Genomic DNA, 21,240 nt, shown 5'->3' on the forward strand with positions numbered 1-21,240 from the left:
CTTTGCAAGAAGAAATTTCTTTTAAACTCTGACAAGAGGTTATTTAATGGCTTGAAGTGTTAGGATTGATTACTATGATCCCTTATCTTCTGAAGCTAAATTTCTTCTTAATGATATTTTTATTTGTAACTTGGGAATTAGTACTTATATCCTTCTTCACCAAATGTCCAAACTGAGTTTCTATGTTCTCTTTCCTTAGTATATATGTATCAAATCCATGTTGGTAAAGCTCTTTTTTAAAACTGATTTTTGTTTTTGTAACCCCTGAGAGGATAAACCAACTTCCTGAAGCCCCAGAGTTTCTTGTAATGAGAAAGAGGCTGTAATTTAACTTTGTCCTCTAGTAACTTGGGGATAACATGGGATCTTTTCCCCAGGTTACTAGAATTCAAAAGAACTAACTATGGGGCCACTGGCTGGCTCAGTTGGTGGAGTGCACAACTCTTCTTCTCTGGGTTGTGAGTTTGAGCCCCACGTTGGGTGTAGAGATTACTTAAAAATAAAATCTTTAAAAGCTAAAAACAAATGGGCGCCTGGATGGTTCATTCAGTTATTAGGCATCTGACTTTTTTTTTTTAATTTTATTTTATTTGAGAGAGAGAGCATGAGTGAGAGTGAGCATGAGCGGGGGGAGGGGCAGAGGGAGAGGGAGAAGCAGACTCCCCGCTGAGCAGGGAGCCCGATGCAGGGTTAGATCCCAGGACCCTGGGATCATGACCTGAGCCAAAGGCAGACACTTGACCGACTGAGCTATCTAGGCGCCCCCAAGCGTCTGACTCTTGATTTTGGCTCAGGTCATGATCTCGGTTTTGAGATTGAGCCCTGCGTCAGGCTCCGCACTGGGTGTGGAGCCTGCTTAAGATTCTCTCTTTCCCTTTCCTTCTGTCCCTGCCCCCCCCCCAAATAAGATAAAATAAAAACAAAAGAACTAGCCGTAAGACCAGCCCTGTCCAATAGCACTTTTAGCAGTGATAGAAATATTCTGTAACACTAGCCACTAGCCATATGGGCTGTTTGAGCACGTGAAATGTGGCTAGCTTGAGTGAAGAGCAGAATTTATAATTTAATTTAAATTAATTAAATTTTTTAAAGATTTTATTTATTTGACAGAGAGACACAGCGAGAGAGGGAACACAAGCAAGGGGGAGTGGGAGAGGGAGAAGCAGGCTTCCTGCTGAGCAGGGAGCCCGATGCCAGGCTTATTCCCAGGACCCTGGGATCACGACCTGAGCCAAAGGCAGATGCTTAAGGACTGAGCCATTCAGGTGCCCCTAATTTTAATTAATTTAAATAGTCACATGTGACTGGTGGCTCTTATAGTAGTGGAGTTTTAGACCTTATTGTGCCACTTAGGAACAAGGTGACTTTGGCAACTCTGTTAACTTTTCTGAACTCAACTTCTACTTTTATAAGAAGGAAATAATAACCCTTCTTACCTACTCTTACCTAACTCCACAGAGTTAATTTGGAAATTAGTTAGGTGATATATGGTTCATGCTTTTGAAACATAGTTGGGGCGCCTGGGTAGCTCAGTCCGTTAAGCGTCTGCCTTCGGCTCAGGTCATGATCCCAGGGTCCTGGGATCTAACCCTGCATCGGCTCCCTGCTCGGTGGGGAGTCTGCTTCTCGCCCTTCCTCTCCCTTTGCCCCTCTTCCCCTGCTCATGTTCTCTTTCTCTCTCTGTCTCAAATAAATAAAATAAAATCTTTTTTTAAAAAAATGAGAGGAGCATTAGCTTGGCTCTGCCACCATGCCCCCCACACATATATCTCATTAATGTCTCTCAAAACCAGTGTTTCGGAACAGGAACTATTTTTTTTTAATTTTATTTATTTATTTGACAGAGAGCAGGAGAGCGGCAGAGGGAGAGGGAGAAGCAGACTTCCTGCTGAGCAGGGAGCCCGATGGGGGGCTCGATCCCAGGACCCTGGGATCATGACCTGAGCCGAAGGCGGTTGCTTAACCAACTGAGCCACCCAGGCGCCCCCAGGAACTATTTTTCAATAAATAAAATTCTTCTTCCATTTTTCTCCCTACCCACAGATTAAAAAACAGTTGCTGAAAATTGTTAAGAATCAGAGAACCACTGGACAACATGGTGTTCTGTTAAGATTGTTCCTATTTTGGTCATATATTAACAGGACTATCATTTTATTAGCTTACTCTCTACATGGCAGTGGATGTTTCTTCTTTAACCTCTCTTAAACAAAACAAATAAATGTCTGGGTAGGAAATAATGTTTTTTTAAATTTCTGGGCAACTTGCCAAGAGACAGAAATGTTCACCAGTGGGGACACAGCGGTGATTCCAGGGCGGATGAGGGTCTGGTTTGAGGCTGAATTGCCCTTTACTTTTAAAAACTTAGATTTAAGATGAAAGAATCATAGGCTTCAAGGAAATGTCATTTGTCTTGTTTTAAGTGAAGTGTTTCAGTGTTCAAGACTTACGCCCCAGTGGTTACTTTGTCTAGGTGGCGGCTGGGGTGAGAGCCAATCCTCACCCGGGCTTCCATCATTTCCCATTTGCTCCAGTCCACTTGGGAGTTGCTAGAAGCTCTGTGGTAGTCTCTGTGTCCCGTGTCCCTTTCCAGTAGGAGCCCAGAAAAGGCGTCCCCCAAACCCTGCAGTTTGCCCACTGCCTCTGGTCCAGTCTGTGCCCTCAGGCTCGTGCTTCTTCTAGATACTGACCCTCACAAATATTCCTGTGATTCATTTGGCTCTTTTAGATACATAGATATCTTTCCATGAAAGAGCTAGTTGCCTATTTCTTTTTTAAAGTTGAGATCGAATTGGGGCACCTGGCTGGCTCAGTCAGAAGAATGTATGACTCTTGATCTCAGGGTTGTGAGTTTGAGCCCCATGTTAGGTGTGGAGATTACTTAAATAAATAAATATTTTAAAAATAAAATTTTAGGGACGCCTGGGTGGCTTTGTCTTTTAAGTGTCTGCCTTCGGCTCAGGTCACAATCCCAGGGTCCTGGGATCAAGTCCTGCGTTGGGCTCCTTCCTCAGCAGGGAGTCTGCTTCTCCCTCTGCCTGCCACTCTTTCTCTCTCTGACAAATAATAAAATCTTTAAAATAAAATAAAATAGATATATAATTAACATAACATACTAGTTTTGGGTGTACAGTATAGCTTTTTTTTTTTTAATTTTTTAAGATGCAGAGAACCCTGCCTAATTATGTTTCTTTAGCCCAGAAATGTGACCCTTTCACTGTAGTTGAATATGAAGGTGACATGGCATTTGAGAAATACCATTATAAAATGTGTGTCGTAGGATTGGGGCTGACCCGATCCTAGATCTGAAGCCCAGAGAAAATTGTGTCAGGCACCTGGCCTCAGGAATCTTCTCTTTTATCTCAGGAGAAGACCAACTGATCCGGTCACTCCCTGGGTGTTATATGTTACATTTCTGATAGATATCACGACCTCTTCCCTGCTACCGTAGGGTGTATTCGCTCAGTGGTCAGTGACTAGCTTCAGACCTCCTCCTTGGCCAGTTGGTAACAAATCCCAAAATAGGACTCTAGAGTGATTTGTATGTTCGTGTTCTGAGCATATTCATTGTTGAATCCAAAGAAAAATCCAGCAGGGAGCTCTGTTGAACGGGCCATCAAAAGTAGTCTTCTTGATAAGAGTTCTTGATACAATTTAATATCTAAAAAGTATTGTAGTATTCAGTTTTATTTAATAATTCTTGAAGTGGGGCACCTGGGTGGCTTGGTTTGTTGGGTGCCTGACTCTTGATTTCGGCTCAGGTCATGATCTTGGGGTGGTGGGATTGAGCCCTGTGTCAGTCTCCGTGCTCAAGGCAGAGTCGTCTTGCCCTCTCCCTGTGCTCCTCCCCCTGCTTGCTCTCTCTCTCTTTCGAATAAATTAATAAATAAAATCTTTAAAAATAATAATTCTCGAAGTGCCTGAGGTATCCAAGGCCAACTTCTTTTCAAGGTTATAAATGGAGTGAAGGAGTTTATAAAGTCACTTGTTGAAGCTACTCACAGATTTTACCTGCACAATTATAGCCATAAAGAATCACACACTCAAGGGGGGTGTGATAGTGTCTGATGATGTGGTGATTTAACATTTTCAGCCCAGTGGGATGCGATCTGCAGAAGGGCAAAGGTGATTTGGAGCTTTTATCTACACAGATGACTTAAGCCTATTGATTATGGGCTTCAATAAGAGGCGGTAGCTTTGGGTATGTGTGTGTGCTTCACCACGGAGGATACACTGGGATGATAATTAACTGATCCAGAGCATTAGGCTGGGCTGTGATGTGAGAGCTAGATAGAAACGTGCCTCTGGCATAGATGTCAAAGGGAAAATCAGAAGACCAAGTTCACAATCTTTGGCCCCTCATATTTTAACCTTTTGGAATTCAGTGTACCTGCTGATATTCATGCTATATAAGATTTTCCCCAGTCTTAAGTCTCTTTCACTGCCATGGGGTCAAGGTTGTGAGACTCTGGAGCAGTTTGCACTTCTGGGAAGGAAAAGATTCAGCATCCGAGTCTCCACTTTTACATTTATTCTTGGTCGTTGGCGTTCCTGCAGGTTTGGGTGGGGGTGACAACCCAGGTGCCAAAACAGGGTTGGTGGCAACTTTGAGTACCAAAAAATGTGCATGAAGCACGTTTTCTGATTGTTAGTTTGGATTCTTGATTGCACCAGAGTGTGTGATCCCTTCCCCACACTCCACCACCCCAGCTCGTTTTCGATTCACATGGACTTAGTTCTGGTTTTCACTGTCATGGCCAGTCCCTGGAACTGTCGACACAACTCTTTAGTTAATGTCTTTGTTGCGGGATATTACGGTAGGCATTTTGGTATGACAGCTAAAAACAGTAAGACAAAAATTGGAAGTCGAGCCCAGTTAGCTGTCAGCATTTGATTCCACATGCTCGCCGTTTCCTACAGGAGAATGGCACAGAAAAAAAAGTTAAAACAGTAACAATGCCTCAAGTTTAACAGCCTCTAGCAGCTGGCAAAGCACTTTCACTTTATTTAGTGCTAACAGTCATCAGTGCAGTGGTTTGTAGAATTGCCATTTTGTAGATGAGGATACTGAGGCTCAGAGGGGTCCCGTATACCACCACTGAAAGAAGCAGAGCCAGTCTGGTCTCCTGGCTCAAAAGCCCATGCTAATTCCTGAAGGTCACAGACTAATGGTTCTTAATGATAGGAATTTTACGATGATAGCCTGCTGTACTTTCCCCTGCAGTTTCAGTATTGAAAGTTGAAAACAGCATCAGATCAGGACCCATAGTTAGTGAAGTAAAGTGAAAGTTGGTAGTTGGTGAGAATAATAACCCCTTCATTTTTGAGCCCCCCAGTAAAATTGCTTCCAAGTTGCAGCTTCTATCTACTGGCTGTGAGGTTTGAAGGCCAGGGGCATCTTTCTACTTCTGTCAAAATAACCCTAGTTAGGTGCGCCTGGGTGGCTCAGTTGTTAAGCGTCTGCCTTCGGCTCAGGTCACGATCCCAGGGTCCTGGGATCCAGCCCTGCGTCGGGCTCCCTGCTCAGCAGGAAGCCTGCTTCTCCCTCTCCCACTCCCCCTACTTGTGATCCCTCTCTCGCTCTGTCTCTCTCTGTCAAATAAAGAAAGAAAGAAAGAAAGAGAGAGAGAGAGAGAGAGAGAGGAAAGAAAGGAAAGAAAGAAAGAAAAGAAAGAAAGAGAGAGAGAGAGAGAGAGAGAGGAAAGAAAGAAAAGAAAGAAAGAAAGAAAGAAAAGAAAGAAAGAAAGAAAGAAAGATCTTTAAAAAAAAAATAACCCTTAGTTAGATGAGAGCCTCTTGACTTCTCTTGTGCCATTGATGCTCCTTAGAAAATCTTACACTGTCCCTTTGCCACACAGTTGCCCGGGCAGGTTCCGAAGTTACAGCACAGTTACAGAGAGTCATAGATGCTTTGCAGCAGTGTAGTGTGCCCCAGGTTAAAAGCCCCTGCTCTGCCTGGATACAGAATCCTAAGATTCTGATTACACCTAAAGGTGGCGTAAACCCTTATACACCAGTGACACAGCTGACTTCTGCGCTTTCATCACTCAGGTGTGTAAGTGTCCCTCCCCTGATTCGAGCAGTCCTCTGGGCTCCTCGCACTACTTTTCTATAGCCGCCTTCTATTGATCGTGATCGCCAGGCTGTAGATACAAACAGTAAGGTATGGAATCCATCTCAGCCAAAATAGGCCCTCACCGGGTGTGAGGGGAATGGCAAAAAGACCTGATCCTTTGACTCTCAGAAATGCACACTTTGCAACCCAGAGCAGTGAACCTGAAAGGGGCTCAGGAGATTAAACTCTACTAATTTGTGGGCACCTACATAGATAGCAGATTTGAAATTTTGAACTAAGCTGTTGAAAAAAGTTATCAAGTCCTTCCTAGGTGTACATTGTGGTGACTTAGCCCCTGGTGGTGGGGAGCGAGCAAATACAAATCCTTTCTCATCTGCGGTGCCACCTTTCCTCTGCCTTTTGGACTTAGCCCAGGAATCTGCATCCCAGAGAGAGACATGCTAATGCCAGTGACTCTCCACCTGCACTTGGAGGAACACTGGACCAAAGGCTGCTGGTATCTTTTCCCTTTTCATTTTTAGTTGTGGTATAGATCATCGTTACTGTCTTGTCTCAGGAGTTCTGAAATAAAGGATAGCCAGTCTGCGTGATTCAAGAGTTGATGACAAATTTCCAAGACTGTTGAGGCTGCTGCTTATGGAATGGCCAGGTTTGGACAGCTTATGAGCCCGTCTCCAGTGCTGGGGGCCCCTTACCATGTCAGTGGTCCATTAGGCCAAGTTAACGAACTGCCTGGAGTGGTGTGACAGGCTTCTGTGCTAGGCCAAGGGATGGGGCAAAAGGCTCCATTAACTTTGGAAGGAGTTTGGTTATGTAGTGACTCCTTCTTCTGCTATATTGGCCCCTTCAGGAGAGGGCTGGAGGGAAAAGGAATGGGAGAATGTGTGTCCCCTTGACGTTTTTTGAGGTTATATCTGAAGTCCTTCCTTCTGTCCCATTGCCAATATTAGAGAAAAGAAGAAGGCAGCATCTCTTTCCAGAGGAATAGCCAGGAGAAGAATTAAAATGTGAAAGATCAGATTAAAAGCATTGAAGTTTTTGTTTGTGGTTTTTTTGTTTTGTTTTATAGCTAACACATTTTGGGGGGGAAAAGGAGATATGTGATCAGAGATTATCTTTTGTGTCCCCCATCTCCATCCCCTCCTCCTACCTCTGTTATGCTGAAATATACACAAATAAAAAGATCTGAATTAGAGAATCAGAAGAACCAAAGTTTAGTCTCCATTCTGTAGTTGATTAGGATGTGCTCTCAGGCAAGTCAGTTCTCCAGTATGAATTGTGGAAAATAGTAAGTCCCTTGTAATTCCCAACACACTGTACAAACGTCAGGGAGAACATGGAAGCCATTTGCAGCAACTCTGTTTGCGTTACTCGTGGGAGCCTTTTTTGTCTGTCTCTAGATTGGCAGACACAGTCCTACTTTATTTCTTCTCCCCATGTCATTTTCTCTAGTACCACTTGAAAACAGAGTAACGGCCGAAGTCCTACAGGGCCCTCTCTCACCTCTCTCTCCGTATCCTGCCACTCCTTGTGCACTCTGCTCTGCCACCCCGGCCTCCTGGATGTCCTCTGTCTCTCAGGCAGGTTCCCACCCAGGGCCTTTGCTCTTGCTGCGCTTCTTGCCTGGAAGGCTCTTCCAACAGATGGCTGTAGGGCTCACCCCCTTCCTCAGGTCTCTGTTCAGATGGCACACGAGAAGGTCTTTCCTGACCCTCCAGAGAGTGAAATGCTCCTGCCCCCATAGAATGACTCTCTGTCATTCTACTCGTTTATATTTCTTCGTGGCACGTATCACTTCCTACAGTGTTATATGTTCATTTGTTTTATGTGTCATTCTTCACTAGAGTGTAAACTGCAGGAGAACATGGCTATCCCAGCACCAAAACAGTATGACACGTAGGCTCTCAGTAAATATTTATTGGGAGAATGAGTAATTAACTGTTAGCACATCTTAACCTCTTAGGGGACATAAACCTCCAGACCCCATTTCCTCACCTCTGATTTCTCCACCTGGTGCATAGTGTGCCCTGGCAGCCCACTGGCCTGGCTCCAAGACCAGCAGCCACTTCCTAAGTGTCAGTAATCCTCTGGATACTGGGCAAGCCTTACTTTGTCTAACCTGCCCACTGCTGCTGTCTCTCTTCTACCTACTCTCGTTCTTGAGGCTTACTCCTGATACCAGCTCTGCCTAGCCCTCTCCTGCCTTGGAGAGCCGCCTCGGGTTCCTTTGCTGGGCTCTCTTCCTCGTTAGTGATGAACTGAATCACTTCAATTCTGGGATTCTCTTAAGATTCACCCTGGGAATTATCTTCAGTTTCTACATAACCTGTCACATTATCTTTGGATGACATGACGCACACACATACACATAGACACATATACACACGTGCACACACTTGCACATCTCTTAATAGGATGTCTCATGATCAACTCGTATCACATGCTAACTGAACACAGTCTCCCACCCTGTCCCAAGCTTACTCCTCCTATATCCCCAGTCTGGGAGTGTTAATGGCACAACCCTTCACCCAGTCATTCCACTTTATTCTTCTAAATGGCCTCTTGATCACTACTACTCGATCTTGCAAAGAGGCAGGTCTTACTGTTTTGCCATTCCTAGTGTCATAATTGATTTCAGGCAGGGGTCATCAGTAGATGCTAAAACAATGAGGTGAGTGGTGGTTAGGGAACAGGATTTTTCACATGGCCTCAAAATGTTACCCCCACAGATTACATATTAATTACAAAGGAGGAAGTGCTACTTTTAAGATGGAGACATCTCCTGTCACCTTTCAAACTTTTAGCACTGTCAGTAGTTGGGCAACATGGTATTATGTGTCTTCTAATACTAAGAGTTACACATCACCTGTGTAGTCTCCTTGCCAGAAGTGTTTAACCTAAATCTAATCTTGAGGAACCAAATTCAGAATATAGGACATTCTTTCTGCAAGACAGATGGCTTAGATACTTAGGTCAGTGTCACAAAAACCAAAAAAGGCAAGAGGTACTATTCTAGATTGTGACTGAAGGGACAGCAACCAAATGTAGTGCGTGGTTCTCAGTTAAATCCTGGATTGAGGGGGAAAATCTAAAAGATTATAAAAGACATTTTGAGGGGCAACTGAGGAAATTCAAATATGAACTGTAAATTAGATTGAATTATTGAATCAATGTTAATTTTCTTAGGTGTGATAAAGATATTTTTGTTCTATAGGAGAATGTCCTTATTCTCAGGAAATGCACACTAAAGAATTTGGGGATGAAATGTGTTGATTGATATCTGCAACTTTCAAGTGATTCTATAAACAAAAATTGTGTGTGTGTATGTGAGAGAGAACAAATATGGCTAAAAGATAACTGGTGGATCTAGGTCAGAGTTATAGGGCTGTTCATTATTCTTTCAGTGTATTTGTAGGTTTGATAGATTCACAATTAAAAGGGGATGCAGGGAAGGGGAGCATGTGAGTGTAGACATGGGGGTGAAATGAGTATGTACCAATTACAAGCTGTGTTTCTGCTCATTTTATTTTTTCATATAAAACATCAAGTTTGAAGTATCCCCTTACCCCCCATGCAGGTCTGTTTAAGTCACTCCCTTGGTTAATGTGGTGGCTACATATGGTTGAAAAATATCATGCCACTTTCTGCTGGCCCCCTTGGTTTCTGATGAGAAATTTGCTATCATTCAGATTGTTTTCCCTCTGGCTGCTTTTAAGTTTTTTCTTTCATTTTCAAAAGTTTAATTGTGATGTATCCTGGCATGAATTTTTTGGGGTTTATCTTTTTTGGGGTTTGCTCAGCCTTTCAATCTGTAGACTTAGGTCTCTTGTCGAATTTGGGAAGTTTTCAGCCATTTATTTCTTTAAGTACTTTTCAACCCACCTTTTTTCTTCTTCATCCAGGGCTTGGATGATATGATGTTGGTTTTTTGTTTTTGTTTCTTAAGATTCTATTTAATTATTTGACAGAAAGAGACACAGTGAGAGAGGGAACACAGCAGGGGGAGTGGGAGAGGGAGAGGCAGGCTTTCTGCTGAGCAGGGAGCCTGATGCGGGGCTCGATCACAGGACCCTGGGATCATGACCTGAGCCGAAGGCAGATGCCCAACGACTGAGCCACCCAGGGGTGACCGTGTTATCACTGAGCCATGGTGAAAGTCGTGACTCTTCACCAGCCCTCCTCTGACATCAGCAGGAAGGGGAGGGGTGTCTTATTTCTCCCAGGTGGGTTATAAGTCTAGGCTTCCTGTTTGGTCTCCACTTATTCCTTGGGTGGGGAGCATATCGTATTTATTACTGGCTGGTGAGAATGAAAGCCCCAGCTTCCTACTTGGCCTTCTTTGACACCTCTGGACAGGGGTATTGGAGAGCTGTATTATAATAGCCTTGCAACGATGGGGAGTCTAGACTCCTGGTGGGGGGTTGAGGCCATTGTTTGTTGTGGTGTCTATCTGGAATAGAATGATTATTGTCTAAAAGTTTTCTGTTTGGCGAGGTTGCCCTTTTTCTGGTCCTTCGGCCAGTGAGAGTAGGTTTTGTTGTGGCTTTTTTGTCTGCCTCCACTGGCATTTCCAGATTGTTGGCTTCTTCAGCTCCAAGTCTGGGATGTATGAGATAAAGAGGAAACCCAGGGAACTCACCACTATATCATTCTTTGGGTCCTAAGGTCTCTAGCCAGTTTGCCTTCTTCTCTTCACCTTTCAGAATGAACTTAGATTTGTTTGTTTTACTACTTTTTTTTTTTATTAAGTAAACTCTACCCCCAACGTGGGGCTTGAACTCATGACCCCAAGATTAAGAGTTACATGCTCCTTCACTGAGCCAGCCAGGCAGGCACCCCTACTTACATTTGTTTTATATATAACATCAAGAATTTTAAGTTGTACTTAGTGGGAGGAGTAGAGAACAATAGGTCTGCTCCATCTTCCCAGATGCAGAAGTTCCTGCAGTAGCACATGAAGGGTCTTCGTGGGCTAGACTCTGCCTCCCCTCCAACTTCATTGTCCCCACATGACCTCCTCCTGGGTCCCACCATATCAGACTACTTGTAGCCCCTTGAATTTGTTGTGCTTCTTCGTACCTTCATGCTCTTGTTCTTCCTTAGCCTCAGATGACCACTCCCTTTCTTGTCTGTCTGTAGTGTTTCTGTTTTGTTCATTTGGGTTTTCTCTGTGAAATCTACCAGGAAAGTTCTTATACTCTTTCCTTGAGCTGAATTTTGCCTCTTCTGTCCTATGTAGCACTTTAAATTGCCTCTATAATTGTACTTCCATCTTGTATTGTAATTATTTGTCTTTTTCTCTAACCAGACCATGAACTGCCTTTGAGGGTTGGGACCCTATTCTGTATATCTTTGTCCTCAGTGACTAGCATAATAGTTACTTAAGAATTGTTTCTTGGACAGATGGATGGATGGATGGCTACATTTCTAATTTCCCACCTGGATTATTAAATCTATTTATCCCCCTCCCACCACCAAACCCCCAACTTACATATCCACTGTGTGTATGCCTGCTGCTTCTATAGTGGAAAAAGAAATCCATCAGGCTTGCCTGAAGGAAAGCCTCCTCGGGCTGTGGCACTCCACTGACGCCTGTTAGTGTACTGTGTTTATAGCCTTTGACGGTAGACTTGGTGGTGAGCTTCTGGCAAAAGTATCTTATTGAGGATGGGAACCATCATTTTTCTTATGTCAACACCTAATAAAGTGACATTCTGACACAGGCACTTAATAAATACTCCTTAATGATAACGAGGAAATGAGTCCTGATGGCTAATTGCTGTCTTTCCTCACTGAGATGCATTTCCAGAACTGTTTTGTGGGTTGTAGAAGACTTTGACTTGCCTACATGTTTAAGTAAATCTGGGACTGATTTAATGTCCTAATTTAATGCTATAGGTTGGTTTTTAAGGGTCCTTACACTTACTGTCTAGTGCTAGATTAAATCCTGACTGCTCAATCCCTGTGCTCCTGTACTGTAAGCCACAAAGCTCAGTGGATACACTGAGTGTAGCATTGAACTCCTCCTTGGAAGCTGATGGCAGTATATTTTTTAAAAAATTAAAACCATTTTTCTCTTTTTAGTTCACAAGGCCCTCATTTAATTAAGGCAGCAAAAATGTAGGGGGAGAAAGAAAATGGGCACTGGAGAGAGGGAACAGAATATAAATTGGTGGCTATAGCCAGCCAGGGGCGAGACCCACATCTAGAACTGAAACTGTGATTAAGAACATCACACCTCTTAGCCACTTCTGTTCATTTGATTTCCATGAGGAGCTTGGTTATTTTTCCTTTCCGTATGTGCTTCACACTTCCCTTTGTGCACACAAAGCAGTAAAGTGTCCCAGTGGAACCAGCTTCCAGACAGTGGGAGTAAAGGGCCAGGAGCTGCCCTTGCACCCCAAACATGTATATGCTTGCAAGCCCATACCATAGCTCTTGGGTGTGTATCGGTTTTGGGGGCTTCTCTCTCAAAGACTGCCTTCTAGGAGTTTCCGGGGAAATGAAATTTCTGAGTAACATCCTGGCTCTTGTGGCAAAGCCATTAAGACAGGTAAGGAGGAGGGAGTTGGAGGTCCAAGGTGAATGTAGCCCTCCTCATTGGACCCATATTTATGGGTTAACTCTGAGTCTTTCCGGGTCTTTCTACAACGAGCAGAGGCCTAAACTTTAAAAACGATTTTCTGCTTTGTTGCGACTGCTTACAAAGCCTAAGGTGATTTTGACTACTCACTGCCGCTCACTCCTCCGAGGAAGCCCGGGGCTTACCTTTAACCACCCTGCGTCTCTTTCACTAGCTTCGCCTTCATTGCTGCAATGTGGCTTACAGCACAGCCAGCTGGATGCGCGCGGGAATGCCCTCTCCTCCCCGAGACCCAGTGCACGGAGGGCCCTGGCTGCCCCAACTCCAGTTTCTCCCCACGGAAGCCCGAGGAGTGGCCTACAGGAACCCTGACAGAAACCTGGAGGAAGGGGGCCGTTGCTCCCTTCTTCTGTTGGAAATAGCTATTGAAGTTGCTGAACCTGCTCTCAGAGAGCAGAGTTAGCAACGGGGAAAGAGTAACACAGAGCAAGTGGGCTACTCACGGACTGGGAGAAACCAACACACGTGTCAGAAGGTTGGGACCAGAGAAGAAAGGACAGGCAGAACTAGAGCTGGGCTGGGGCCCGCCACTCGATGAGTGACCTCCCAGGTTACTGGGCTGTTAGCTTCATCATGGATAAAATTAGAAGGAGGGTCCTTACGTCGTGGGTTGGTACTAGAGGATTCAGCATGGTTATAATGTTGTTATAAAATCTTGTGGGATTGGTAATTACTGTCTTGTGTCTTGAATTCTTTTCTTGGTCCTCATTTCTGGTTCTTGCTCAGGCCCTGAGCAGTGGGATGAATTCCTCTGGTCTCTCATTACCCCCTCCCACTTGTTTCCTAGTATCAGTGCTGGAGGCTGCCCCTTAAGCTCCAGGGTGAGCCCCAGGTTTCAGACCGTGGCTTTCTGTGCTTGCGGTCACTTTGAACCCCTCTTCGCACCTGTTGTGGTCAGGGCTGTGGTCAAGCTGACCTTTCCAGTTGCCTGCACTCAGCACTCCGTTCAGGCAGTACGTGTAATTGAAGCCTCCTTGCCTCCCCATCCGATAGGGTCGTCCTTCTCCACCTTTTGAAGAAGTTAAGAAATCAGCCCAGAGGAATGGGAAGAAGTCTGACTCGAGGGTGAGATAGAGTGAGGTTGTCATCCTAACTCTGTCACTTGTTAGCCTTTCCTAGCTTCTGGAGCCTGTCCTTATCTATAAATTGGAGTATTACCTACCACATGGGATCATTAGGAGTATTAAATCAGATAACATGTTTTAAATATCTGGAACAGTGCCTACCACATAAGTAGGCCCTCCACAATTATTAATCTCTCCTTTGCTGTTACTTGAAAATACCCTTACCAAACAGGAAGTCATATATGCGACAGCCGGTTCTCCTGCCTCTTACCCCCTTGGTGCTACATCATCCTTAATAGGCTCCCCTTCAATCTAGAAATTCTGTGCTTTGTGAGTTGTTTTTCCAGAAATTGGATTTGTGCCTTACCCCTTGGGATGGCCAAGGTAGGTAGCAAACTAGCCGGGGTTCTAGAGAGGTGTGTGGCTGTGGTATTAACACTAGCAGGCGTGTGTGGGACTCGAACCCATGATTCAACTGCATCACTGCGTCTGGTGATAGCAGCACTTCATGTCCGTCTGTGTGTGCTCCATTTGCTTCAGAGCACTCCACTTTCATCTGACTCACAGGAGTCCTGAGCGGCAGGCAGATTCTCACTCTGCAGAAGAAGAAAATGAGACCCAGAACTCAGTCCCCTGTATCACGCTACTAATGATTGGTAGAACCCAGGAAAACACCAGTTTTTTTTTATTTTGAGCCTTGATTTTTCTATCCGGAAATTCTGTGAAGTTTTGAACCCAGATGAAAGCCTGAATTCTGGCCATGCAGGTGAAAGTTTAGAAAGTTTACAGCTCTGCCACAGAACCCTCTCGCTTTCCTGTCACTAGGGTACACCTTGTGTCCATTTCTTACAGAATATTCATCAATTCATTGAATGAATTATGTGCTGGGCACCGTAGGCCCCGGGATAGTGTCAGAAACAAAGGAAAGAGTCCTGTCAACCAATTAGAAAGAATGTCTGATGGTGATGAGTGCTGTACAGAAGAATAAGGCCGAAAGGAAGCTAGGGGTGGTGGGGGAGACACTGAGTTTTCTTTTGCTTTGATTCTTTGTTGTATTTACTGTTTCCTCCATGAGAGTGGCCCATCACACCCTATTACCAGATTCTGGCATATGAGGGCTTTTGGAGACTGGTTTTGGAGTTGAACCAGCTTTACCCAGTAGAAGCAGGTGCAGGAGCTGTCTGCTTACCCACTGAATTGCTCAAGACCTCCCCAGATTAGGGCTGGGATAGCCTGGAGGGTGCCCTGGAATGCTCTGGTAGGTGGGGAGGGAGGCTGTGCTGGTTTTTCTTAGAGATTATTTGTGAAATCTAGAGCTCCCCCTGCTGTTAGAAGATGGGGAGGCTCTCAAGTGATCTTTTTAAATGATTGTTTTTTATCCTAAGATTTCAGAAATGTTTGTTTTTTAAATAAGGACTGCTGGGACATTTAGATATTTCTGCTGGGACTGTTGTTGCTGAGGCCCAGCCCCCAGGAGCGGGGTAGGGGGAGGAAGCACAAAAGCCCGGGCAGGATAGGGTCATATCTGTGCTCTTGCTACTTTTAGCTTCTCCCCTGAGCTCCTACCACTAGAGCAGCCTAGCAAAAGTTATCTCCACACACAGTTTCACAGCTGTTCTGAAATTCTAGGGCAGCAGAAGTGAAACTGACCACTGTCTTGTAAATTTCTCTCTTATTGCTGCTGTTCCCTACTTGAAGTGAGTCAGGCCTTTTCCCCTCTTACCCTCAGGGTGTCCGGACTCATCCTTTGTCTTTATAGCCAAGTGCTTGACACAAAACTCTCTTCATTGTGCCACGTTCGAGGAGATTTGGTTCTGGTTTGATCTTGTTTGCTGAGTCGAGAGCTGTGGTCTGCATAGTGGTGGGCTCCAGGGTCTGTATCGAGCCCTTCCTGTTAGCTGCTGGTTGTGTGCAACAGGGTCAACCATACAATTACTGTGAAGGTTTTTTAGTCCTCAGAGATGAAATTCAAGGTAATTTTAGCAGCACTAAATTAGCTGAAGTGAAGAAGGAAATGGCATCCAAGCAGACATAGGTTTTTCTGGTGTAAGTGCCCCATTCAGTTTGGTCAGTTTGTGATTCCTAATTAGGTTGAAGAAGTAAGGTGGATCCGACATGCTGCTGTATTCCTGTCTGTGTCCCTGTGTCCCTGTCTTCACCAGAATGAGGTGGGGCCCAGCACACATTCCTGGAGGGTTGACTGTGCAGCTAATGGTCTAGTAATGGGTCCAGGATATTTTTTTAAGTTGTATTCCATTTGTGCACTTTATAGAGCCTGAGCTTAAACAGTGACTGTTCTCATTCGGAATGAAGTAACCAAAACTGTTAATGGGGTAGCTGAACCATAAAGATACGTGCTTACTCAGGTGCCATGTTCTTCTTCACTTCCGCTAAGAATTAGTATTGCTAAAATTAACTTGAATTAAAATGCCTTCTCCACTGTAAATTGTACACATGCTTCATAAAACTAATTCTTTTATGATTCTTTCCCCAACAGCTTTGAAAAGTCCAGCTGCGTTTCATGAACAGAGAAGGAGCTTGGAGCGGGCCAGGGTAAGGCCTTTCTTCCCTGAGGGCCTCCAGAACCCATTGCATTGCTGGTGCGTCCCTTCCAGTCTAGTGGAAGGGACCAGCCCACACCTCAGTTCCAGACACAGAGTGCTGCCTTTTTCTTTTCCATCCCCACCCCAGCCATCTCACAGCGTGATGTGAAATGTGATCAGAATTTCTCCTTTACTGCGTTTACGGGTATATGATGATCAGTCCTCCTTCCTGTTACTTTGGAGACCGCTGGTATATTCCCATCAAATTCCACTTACCCTTCTGTAGATGTTAGGACGCGAACACCAGCCATGGAAAAGCTGGCTGAGGGGCTGGTCTTCCACGTCTGTGGCTGCACTGCCTACGCCTCTCCAGGAAGGGCATTCCAAGGGGCAGGAAACCTCACCAGTCTCCGTGTGCCCTGAGTAGCCAGTGTCCACTTGAGGCGGTGGATACAGAAGCTGGGCCCCTGGTTTGAGCCTGGTTTGAGCCCTGGTTCCTGCTATAGCACCTGGCCTGCTGCCGTGTCCCCCCCTTGGTTTCAGTTCCCTCAGGGGGATATTCTGCTGCCCAGTGTGGACAGAGATGGGGAAGTCATCAGAACATGCTTTCCCTCCTCCCCCTTCACTTTTTTCTTTTACATAAAAGACAAGGAAAGAGAACCTCCCCAGTGGAGGACCATATAGGTCAGGGCTTCATAAGACCCGCAACTCTTTCAGAGACTGAAATATCTACTTCTGAGACTTTCTTACTGTCTTATTTTATTTTTAAAAAAATTTCTAAGGAAAATTATGATTAATTCTTAGAGTGAGTGGGAAGAATGAGGTCACCGACACCGGGAACCAAAGCAGTAACAAACTGTGCTGTTGTAGTTACTGGGAGGAGTGGAGGATACGGGGGAGGGAGGTGCGGGGGGGCATTGTCTGGGCCCCTGACCCGGTTGTGAGACTTGGTGCCATTACCTGGATTGCTTCTCAAGTACGCAGGAAGCTAATTGGAGCTCAGTAGAACCACGATTACCTACGGAGTACTTCCACGTGTGGAGCGATGTCATTCGCTCATTTCGGCTCTTACGAGTTAGGTGCCCTTCTCTTCATTTCGTAGCTGCAGCTAAGAGAGGTTAACTAACTTGTCAAGCTAGTCAGTGGCAAAGCTGGGATTCAAACTTTGGTCTGTGGACTCCAGGTATTTTCTTAATTAGTACTGCATTCTAGCTCGTCTTTGGCCATGATTCAGAATGTCAGGTAGCTTAGAAAATACGCCTCCCTCATGCCCATGAAGACCTGTGGTGTCCGATACCTGTTCTGCCATGTTCTGCAGCAGCCGTGGCAGTCCCATTGTCCTCTGCAGATGGGGCAGAGTGATAGATCCAGAGCCGTCTCCCCTGGGGCGAGCACAGAGCTGCCCAGTCAGAGCTCCAAGACAGTGGGCGAGCGCCAGGGCTTTACCTCTCCCACAGGCAGTGTGCTCTGCTGTGTTACTTTCTACTCTACGCTACTCTACCTTGTCCTGTCTTGTCCTGTCCTTTCCTGGTTTTGACCTACTCATGGTCTTGACCTGTGGTTTGAAAAATTCTGGTGCAGCAGTTAAGAGCACAGACTCTGGAGTCAGACAGACCTGGGGCCACCTGGGCGTTATAGCACAAGCGCCAGGCGCTGAGCCTGATCAGGAATGCTTTAGTTCACCTGGAGTCTCAGAAATGAGGGCATTGGACTTGAAGGAACTACAGCTATGACACCGTATAGCAGAATTAGTAATACATTGGGCAGCCATTCAAAATGAATGGAAAATGCTCATGAGATTATACAGTGCTACATTTTTTGAACAAGATATAAAATTATATTCGGGTGCCTGGGTGGCTCAGATGGTTGAGCGTCTGCCTTCCGCTCAGGTCATGATCCCGGGGTCCTGGGATCAAGTCCCACATCAGGCTCCCTGCTCCTTGGGAGCCTACTTCTCCCTCTGCCTCTCTCTCTCTCTGTCTCTCATGAATAAATAAATAAAAAGTTTAAAAAAAAAGATAAAAAATTATATTCGCTATGATTACAGCTCTGCAAAATTAGACATCTTTTGCATGGCAGAATGATTAGGAATAAATATCCCAAAATACTAACAGTGGGTGATTAAAAATTTTTGTTATTGTTTACTTTGTAATTTTCTAAATTTTCTTTGATGAACATATATTACTTTTATGATAGTACAAGTAATACATTTTTAAGAAATACATTAATAGTTCAGCGTCAGAGAAACAAGTAGTCTGGACAGATGAGGGGGTGCCCTGAGCAGGTGCATTGGAAGTGGATGCACCCCCGCCCCCCCAGGCCTCTCCTGAACCCTGCAGGCTCCAGGCTGGGATGGGGGGCGGTCAGGGGCTACAGAGGTTCCATTCCATAACTTGTATCCTGGATTTGAGATTCTCTTGGTGTGTTTTTTCTATAGACAGAGGACTATCTGAAACGGAAGATTCGTTCCCGGCCGGAGAGATCGGAGCTGGTCAGGATGCATATTTTGGAAGGTGTGTTAGGTTGGAAATGCTTCCTCCCCTTACCCTTGCTGTTTCCATCGTGCATCACCCACATTTCTGTGTCCCTCTTTCTTACCACTTATCACTCCCATTTCTGTTGACTGCGTAAGCCAAACCTTAACACAGTAGAACGGCAGAGCTGCGAGTTCTGCAAATTCCTAGAGCAGCACAGTCACATTATCTTAGGTTGGTTTGCCCTTTTCTCCTCTGGCCACGTGGTGGCCCTGGATCTTGCCATCCCTTGGTTTGAAAGCCTTTTCTCCAGAATCTTCTAAAAATGCACTTCCTTTCTGTGTTCATTCACTCCTTCACTCCCACATCCATTCAGCATCACATGAGCACCTGTGACACCCAAGTAAGCTCATCCTAGGTGTGTCTGCCTGGCCTGGCACACACTTCTGTCCACATTCTAGTGAAGAGACTGTTTTGGCTGCTGAAAGCAGTGTGAATCTATCCATTTTGTTGTTTTTAGTTTTGAGTCAACTTTGAGTTTGGAAGAGAACTTCCTTAGTCTGAGTCCCGCTTTGTACAGAGAGACACTGAGACCCAGAGCAGGGACTGAATTGCCTTCGTAACCCAGAAAGTTTGAGGGAGGGCAGGGTGTGCTCCATCATCTGCTGCACTTTCAGTTCTGTAGCCCCCCATGCCCGGTGACCTTGGCTGGGTGTGCCCACACTCTGTCAGCAGTCGGGCCCCTTCTTGTGTCCTGTAGAACTTAAAGCTGGGCCGCTCTTCTCTGCCTGGGACACTCTCTACATCCTGATGGCTTCTGCTCCTTCCCCAGAGGGAAGCAGAGCTGCTCTGGAGTTCCCAGGGTAGAGCCAGGTCCATTCCTACATCCTCCTGCACTCCATTCTCTCCCACGGGCAGAGACCTCGGCCGAGCCTTCCCTCCAGGCCAAGCAGCTGAAGCTGAAGAGAGCCAGACTGGCCGATGACCTCAACGAGAAGATTGCACAGAGGCCGGGCCCCATGGAGCTGGTTGAGAAGAACATTCTGCCTGTTGAGTCCAGCTTGAAAGAAGCCATCATTGGTGAGGAGGCCCCAGGCGCCCTGTGTGAACGTGTGGGCCAGATGCAGGAGGAGGGGGCTCTGGGCTTCTTGCTGCTTGACTTCCTGCTTTGACTTGGGGAACTGGGGTGCAGAGTGTGAGAGCCCGAGAAAGAGGTTGTGTTAGCTTGGAACAGTGCCAGTGGCCTCAGGGATCATGCCGGAATAACTAACAGAGGGGCCTCTGTCCCCTGTCTTCTCTGTACACTGTCTCACTGGGTAGCTAGATGTCAGGATTGGTGTGTATGAACCTACGGAGATGCCAGGAATCAGAAGTCTCTTCCTTACTGTTTTTTTTATTAGTGAAATCTCTCCTTGAAGCCTGGCACTTTATACAAATACTTCACTCAACAAATACTGATTGATCTGAGAGGTGTGCCAGGTGCTAGGTCACAGCCCCACGAAGCAGAGCGAGCCCCTCACCCTTCTCGAACTCCCACCTAGGAGCAGGTTTAGGCAGGTAAACAGCTAGCGGCCGGACAGAGGCAGCAGCTGTGCTGGACGGAGCCCCAGCTGCTCTGGGCACACAGAGGAAGGTCCCCATCCCGGCTCTGCCAGTGGGGGTGGTTCGGGAGAGGTGACAGCCGAGACTGGGGCTGCGGGATGAGTTGGAATTAAAGTACATACGGGGAGAGAGGTGCTACGAGCTAGCTCCAGGGAGGGAGAGCCTCGCAGGGCGAGGAGCAGCCTGGGCGTGGAGCTGGAAGGACGGGGAAGGTGGGCAGAGTCCGGGACATGACAGGGCCTTGTGTGCCCTGGGCAGGTGTTCGGACCTGATTCCTTTAGATTTTGGTAGTTGTTAGTACAGACATGTCTTCTTGGCTACAGTGGGCCTAAGACCTGGTCCTGCCCCTGGGAGGTTGCCATGAGGCTCACCTGCTCCCTCCGTCATAAGGAGTTAGATCTTCTGGGCGGGGTACCGGGGGGGAACCACAGACCTCAGAGCAGGCTGAGTTGGGCCATGAGCCCTGGGTCAGAGGAGACTTTGGTTTCCAGAGCCTCTGTGCTGCAGACAGTGGTTCGACAGAGTAGGAGGCAGCTGGTGTGCCCTACCAGCCCCTTTGCCAGTTGGTGCTGATAACCCTCTTAGTTCCCCGCTTTGCCCTGGCATTCATCCCACCTCATCTCCGTGTTCCCCTACCCTGATCCTCACCGGATTCCATAGCAGCCCCTAATGTCAGGCCTGTGTTTAGGCCCAGGTCAGTTCTGGACTCTCCAGCCACCAAAATGTGAGAGTCAGCATGCCAGGCCCTGTGTGAAGTCGTGCAGTTTACAAAGATGAACAAAATATGATGCTGCCCTCCAAGAATGCACTACAATGAGAGAAGACTGACGTAGGAATGAGC

At 46.0% G+C, this 21,240-nt stretch overlaps 1 protein-coding gene across 1 annotated transcript in view; it reads left to right on the top strand.

The window, feature by feature from the left end:
* Positions 1 to 21,240, top strand: part of MRTFA (myocardin related transcription factor A) — a 193,561-nt gene that overhangs the window by 158,588 nt on the left and 13,733 nt on the right. The window contains 3 exon segments of the mRNA XM_025882234.2: positions 16,278 to 16,333; positions 18,761 to 18,836; positions 19,716 to 19,877. Coding sequence (XP_025738019.1) covers positions 16,278 to 16,333; positions 18,761 to 18,836; positions 19,716 to 19,877 — 294 coding nt within the window.

Source organism: Callorhinus ursinus, unplaced genomic scaffold (assembly GCF_003265705.2).
Source record: "Callorhinus ursinus isolate GAN/ISIS: 27379988/994484 unplaced genomic scaffold, GSC_fseal_2.0 scaffold48, whole genome shotgun sequence".
Taxonomy (NCBI): domain Eukaryota; kingdom Metazoa; phylum Chordata; class Mammalia; order Carnivora; family Otariidae; genus Callorhinus; species Callorhinus ursinus.